This window comes from Pinus tabuliformis, chromosome 8 (assembly GCF_031772625.1).
Source record: "Pinus tabuliformis cultivar Carrire ecotype Pingquan chromosome 8, CPIR1, whole genome shotgun sequence".
In the NCBI taxonomy this organism is placed as follows: Eukaryota; Viridiplantae; Streptophyta; class Pinopsida; order Pinales; family Pinaceae; genus Pinus; species Pinus tabuliformis.
In genome coordinates, this window is record NC_142294.1 from 887,969,792 (window position 1) to 887,976,215 (window position 6,424).

At 31.1% G+C, this 6,424-nt stretch overlaps 1 protein-coding gene across 2 annotated transcripts in view; it reads left to right on the top strand.

The window, feature by feature from the left end:
• Positions 1 to 2,113, top strand: part of LOC149238393 (glycine cleavage system H protein 2, mitochondrial-like) — a 46,288-nt gene extending 44,175 nt beyond the window's left edge. The window contains exons 4-5 of one of the 2 annotated variants that reach the window (XR_016246375.1): positions 1,398 to 1,593; positions 1,808 to 2,113. Coding sequence is in view for 1 of the 2 variants with exons in the window: in XM_089373018.1 (XP_089229144.1) it covers positions 1,398 to 1,526 (129 nt within the window). In the remaining variant the exon portion in view is untranslated. The remainder of the gene's footprint in view (positions 1 to 1,397; positions 1,594 to 1,807) is intronic. The other variant, XM_089373018.1, reaches the window with a different exon arrangement.
• The last annotated feature ends 4,311 nt before the right edge of the window (positions 2,114 to 6,424 follow it).

Consider the following 6,424-nt stretch of genomic DNA (forward strand, 5'->3'; position numbering starts at 1 on the left):
TAGCATCCTTAGGTGGTTTAACCATCTAACCTCTAACATCAACATTTAAAGTCACATTGGTCACATAATAATATATAAAGTGACATAAGTATTGATGTCTCATAATGATTCCTTATATTGAGTGTTACCTCTCTATCATCTCACCTAGCACCCTGCCTTACTTTGACCAACCCCCCGCCCACCAAATATAAAAACTGCACTTTAATTTTTACTCACCCCCTGAATAGAAAACTTAAATTCCATAACTCAATAATTGTTTTTGCAAAAGCCATCGATGTGAAGATTGCACATGGGTTAATGCCTATCCGTTGGGTCACCTGGATAAGCAGTTGCGGCATTCATCGTGTCTTCAGTGCAACGACAAATGCATCTTCCCGGAACCCATCAATGATATTCCATTAGGTTGCTATTACCCTAATTTTGATGTTGAAGGTGGAAATCACCTCGGCAACTGTCCATAACATTGCCCTTGTTGAAGACGTGCCTCATAGAGAACCAATCAATAATACACATAGACCTCCTTTCTTTGTTAGAATTTCAACTTTTTAGAAATTTTATATAATGTTTGTATTCTTTCACTGTTAGATTCTGAACAAACTTTTGCAGAACACATTTTGCAAATTCTTTTGTAACCAAAACTTGTTCAACTATGTAGCAAGCAATCAACAATACACGTACATCTCTTTTTCTTATAATTTTTAATTTTTTTTGAAATTTTATATAATGTTCGTATTCTTTAACTGTTATATTCTTCACTATTTTTTGTCAAACACAAGACAAGACTATGGTGAACGAAGGTCAACTTTATGATACGTGAGCCAAATACGTTGTTGAAAGAGTCTCCCAATTCAGGTTTTTTTGGTTGGATGCAAATTGTTCACTTCATGGGGTGGAGCAATCTGTTTGCTTGGACACCTGCAATGAGAGTTTTCAGCATAGAATCTAAGGTCATGCAGATTTGCAGGTCTATGCTAGACTAGCAATTGGACTGATTATATGATTCATTGAGGGCCAGGAGTTGCCGCGTATATTCTTGGTCAGTCAGTCATCAATTCACGATTTTTAATTTACCATTTACTATTAACCTCGAGAACCATTGGATGATTGTTCATTCAAACAAGAATACAAGCGTGCTAACTATATACAAAGTTAACTTACACATTTAATATAAGCCAGAATTTTTGGGTGTTTTTCTTTAGCCAATTTGTGTGCAGTGTCATATTTGCATTGGTTGAGCAAATTCCACTTACTGTAGCATGATACATAACATTTTGCATAAGTCTGGCGTAGTTTTTAAATTTCAAGTTGCTTGCCATGCTCTTGAATTTCTTGTACTATTTATAAACTACCTTCCTTACCCAATGTTTGTAGGGATGATAATTGTGTTTTTGTTCCAGGTTAATGGAAGCCCATACGATGGTGGATGGATAGCAAAAGTACGCATGAATAACGCTGCAGACTTGGAGTCATTGTTGGATGTAGATCAATATACGGCATTCTGTGAAAAGGAGGATTCTAGTCATTAAGCACCAACTTCTCTTTTTGATGAACCGTAATGATTTTTGAAAGTCCTTTGGTTCATTGTTTCAGTAGGTTAGAGTCCAGAATTTTATTTCTTTCCTTTGATTAAACTTTCAAGGGAATGTATTTATCGTTGCTTCCTAGGAGTTCGAGCAGTGTCCTTGAATTAAAGGATATTGACCTGAGAATGTTTTTCTTAAAGAAATGTAGCGCTACTTTTCTAGAGGCAGCCATCATGCTTGTCTTGTGGATATGCTGATGCATATATGGTTTTGTTATATGGCAGCTGTTCTTAGCATCAATGCTTGTGGATGACACTTTCAGAAATCAGCTTGACATCGGACTTGGAAACTGTTCACAGATGATCTAGGACATGCTTAACAGATTTTAAAGATTTCCTAGAAATTTAAGGGGCAATATTTATAGGAACTCGGAAAATATTGCATTGACAGCAGAAATCTTGCAAAGAAAATGTTGCAAGGGCATATAGATGTTTATTTTTTTCCTTAAAGTGCAAATAAGTGCACAATAAATGTTTTGAAACCCTAGTCCTTTCGTTTGAATATTTGATGATCCAGATGTTTTTCTGATATATTGACTACCTTTACCCTGATTTTTCGGCAATGTTATGCAACATTTTCACAGAATGCTGTTGTATGTTTGATTTGCATTTTGTTATCTCACGTATCGATCTAATATGACATTGCCTTGAGATAGCTGAAATATAAGAGTCCAATATGGTTATTGGAAATAGCTGCATACAGAAACGTCAATGCTGGTTCCAAATCTGTTGAAATCTATATTTTTCATGCTGTGCATTTGGGTCATGCTTTCTAAGGCGGTAAGGGATATGTTGTGATGAAATGCAAGTAATTCTTACATAATAAATGTAAACGAAATGTTAGAAAATGAATATAGATTGAATTCAATTAAATACCTTCCAGAATTTAATCTATGGTCTTTGTACGTTACGTTTTCATTTTCTATCCGTTATTTTCATAATTCTATTAGATTCTTAGAGCAGGATCTATCACAGATTTAAGCACACTAAGGATCCATCATGGGATGCATCCTTGATCCATACCTTAGGAAGATCTTGAAAATAATTATTGGTGCAGGGATTTCTAAATATGATCGTTATCAAGGTTCTGACGTAGGTGAGGCACAGGATTTAGAATGTTCTGATATCTATGGCTGGGACGATGTCATATTCCGGGGTTAAAGAATATGTTTAGGTGCACTCATTTCAAGATTAGGTCTACAATATTTCTCTGGTCTTCGCGCTTTTGCACATAAAATGGGGTTCAAGGCCTTAAATGACATGGTCAAAGGCTGAATTATATCTGAATGTCTTTGATCGAGGAAACCCACAACATTGCCCCTTTAATTTGGAGACTCAAGTTATAAGTTTAGACAATATGTCACTCATATGGAGACAAATTTTCATCTCTCAAAGTCCAACATTGTGACGCCCATATGCCGCTGTCACAGAGGAGTATTGTGAAGCCTCTTCTAGTTGCTCTTTTCCCATGGCCATATTCAACAGCCTTTTTTTTGGGTTCGTTCTTTCTTTCCATCATTATTTTATTTCTATTTTCATTTTTGTAACTCCAGAGTTATGGACGGTGAAAACAATCTCATTAGATATTTGTTGGTTTTTTTTCCTCCTTTGCAGACATGCATTTTGGTATTTATAGCCTTTTGACCATATATCTGGTATTTTTTTATACGTTGGTATTTTTTTAAACATGCATTTTGGTGTGGTCAAATGAGCATTTGACCATATATCTTCCTTGTAAAAAACAAATCTTGGTTCGTTGCTATTGTTAATGACGTCGAGATCATAAAATAACGGATAAAGAGTAGAATCTCTAATAAATCTCAATTCAATTAAATCAAGTGGAAAATACATCATAAATGAAATAATCTCCAATAAATCTCAATTGAATTGAATTGAATTAAGTGGAAAATATATCATAAATGAAATAGTGCTTGAACGATGAGCACAAGTGACAAGTACGTTAGAAGAATCTCTAATCTTTTATCAAATAATAACTCTAGTGAACAAGGTATAATTGAATAACTCTAGCGAACAAGGTATAATTATAATTGAATAACTCTAGTGAACAAGGTATAATTCAACATTGCTGTATGTATACATTAATTGAACATTGCTTTATGCATACATTTTTTTTTAGGGTTTCAAGGCATTAGTCTTAGGAGGGTGAGTGAACCAACTTAGTTATATATAGAAAAATAAAATGAGTTAATTACGGGTATTAGTCCTAGGAGGGTGAGTAAACCAACTTAGTTATATATAGAAAAATAAAATGAGTTAATTATGGACATTTTTTTTAGGGTTTTAAGGCATTAGCCTCAAGAGGGTGCGTAAGCTAATCTAGTCGTATATAGAAAAATACAATAAAATGGGTTAATTACATGTAGTCTCGATAAGCCTACCAATAAATCAAATATAGGATAGAAATGTGGTCTGAGCAAAAATTAATTATAATTTCTATGCCTTTCTTTATATTGAATTGAATGAAGGGCCACATAAAAAACAACGTTAAGAGAATTTTAAAGAGTTCTAGTGTTTTTAGAGGTTGCATCTAGTGACTATTTCAAACCTATTTCAAAAATTGGTACCATTAGTAGCAACCTTTACTTTTCAAAGTTCACAAACTTTTGCAACTATTCTCTGTAAGATTGCGAACAAAAACATTAAAATTGACATTCAAAAAACATAAAGTGGTGTTTTCAACATCACCTTGTTTTTTGAGGTTAAAATTACCACTTGATTGAAATCATGTTTTCCATATTCAATACCTTTTCAAATAGAAACCATAAAATTGACCCCTAAAATGAAAAGTGGTGCTAGCAACATCACTCAACTTTCTTTGTGGTTAACAATTTATTTTGTTTGAAACTGTGGCCATGACAACTGGTATTATTGTGTGTTGAAATTACAAAATCAACCTTTTAACTGAAACTTAGTGTTACAAGTAGCACCTTTTTTTTTAGTTTGTCTTTCTTTTAATTTCTGTTGTTATTTATTTATTTATTTATGTATTTGGCTTAAAATTGCAATGTTTCTATGATGACGGCCTAAATTGTCATTGAAAGATGAAAAACATCGAAAGATGAGAAACAAAACCAAAAACAAAGCGAACATTTTAAACTAAAAACATAATGGTTTTTTTGTTTTGTTTGTAAGCATGCTTTTTCATTATTGAGGAGAGAGGCTCATTCTACAATCTAGTATGAGGGGGATGTGTAATTCAACCGGGGCTTAGCTCTTGGAGTTGATACATGTCTCTTAAAAAAGGCTTTAAATGAAAAAAGATGGTTGGCTATAATAAAAACATAAATAATTATACATATTTGGATTTGGTTAAATTTAATTAAAAACATTATAAAATATTAATAATTGCATTTTCATTGTGCTCACTTGGTTCATTGACTTTCCCTCTTGGAGTAATAAATAAAATATTTAGATAGTTAAATAATATAATTTTATATAAATAAAATATTTTGATAGTTAAATAATATAATTTTATATAACTTTATAGAAATAAAATAATTAAAATTAAGAAAAAAACCTTCCATTTCTCTTATAAATATTTTAATATAGAACTTAAATAAATTATTTGAATAATAATAAATTATTCAAAAGTATAATTTAAGCAATGAAAAATTACACATGGTTTATATGGAGAGACAAAAAACCACTGTAGAGCTATCTTAATCACAAATTTATCAAGTACTAAAAGGGATTAAAACTCTTGACATGTAAATCTTTCTTCAAGTATTGCATTCTTAAAAGAGGTTTACATATAATGAGATTTGATCTCTCTCTGCTCATATTCGTGCTTGAGATGGATCTCTATTGGTATAATCAAAATATGGTTCATAGATACATTTACAATTTGCTAAGGTGGGCTACTAACAAGCAAAAGCTCAGGGTTATGGATGCAAGTAAAGCATAAATGATCATTCATAATAGAGATCTAAAAAAACAACAAAACATTCTACAATCTAGTATGAGGGGGATTTGTAATTCTGTTCGGGCTTAACTTGGAGTTGACACATACCCCTTAAAAAAGAGTTTAAATGAAAAAATATTGTTGGATATAATAAAAACATAAATGATTATACATATTTGGCTATTTTTAATTAAAAACATTATAGAATATTAATAATTGCATTTTCATTGTGCTCACTTAGTTCCTTGATATTTCACTTTTTCTCTTGGAGTAATAAATAAAATATTTTGATAGTTAAATAATATAATTTTAAATAAAATATTTTGATAGTTAAATAATATAGTTTTATACAACTTTAAAGAAATAAAATAATTAAAATTAAGAAAAAACCTTCCATTTCTCTTATAAATATTTTAATATAGAACTTAAATAAATTATTAGAATATCCATATTAACACACACATATATGGTAAAATAATTTAGTTACTCTTTAATAAGAGGAAAGTGTGTAACTAATTCAAATTTTAATATAAAATATTATTAATAATAAATTATTCAAAAGTACAATTTAAACAATGAAAAATTACACAGTCTATATGGAGAGACAAAAAACCACCATAGAGCTATCTTAATCACAGATTTATCAAGTACTAAAAGGGATTAAATCTCTTGACGTGTAAATCTTTCTTCAAGTATTGCATTTTAAAAAGAGGTTTACATATAATGAGATTTGATCTCTCGGCTCTTGGCAGATTTGTGCTTGAGATGGATCTATATTGATATACTCCAAATATGATTCATAGATACATTCACAATTTGCTAAGATGGACTACTACCAAGCAAAAGCTTAATGTTATGGAGGCAAGTAAAGCATAAATGATCTTTCATAATAGAGACCTAAAAAAACAACAAAACAAACG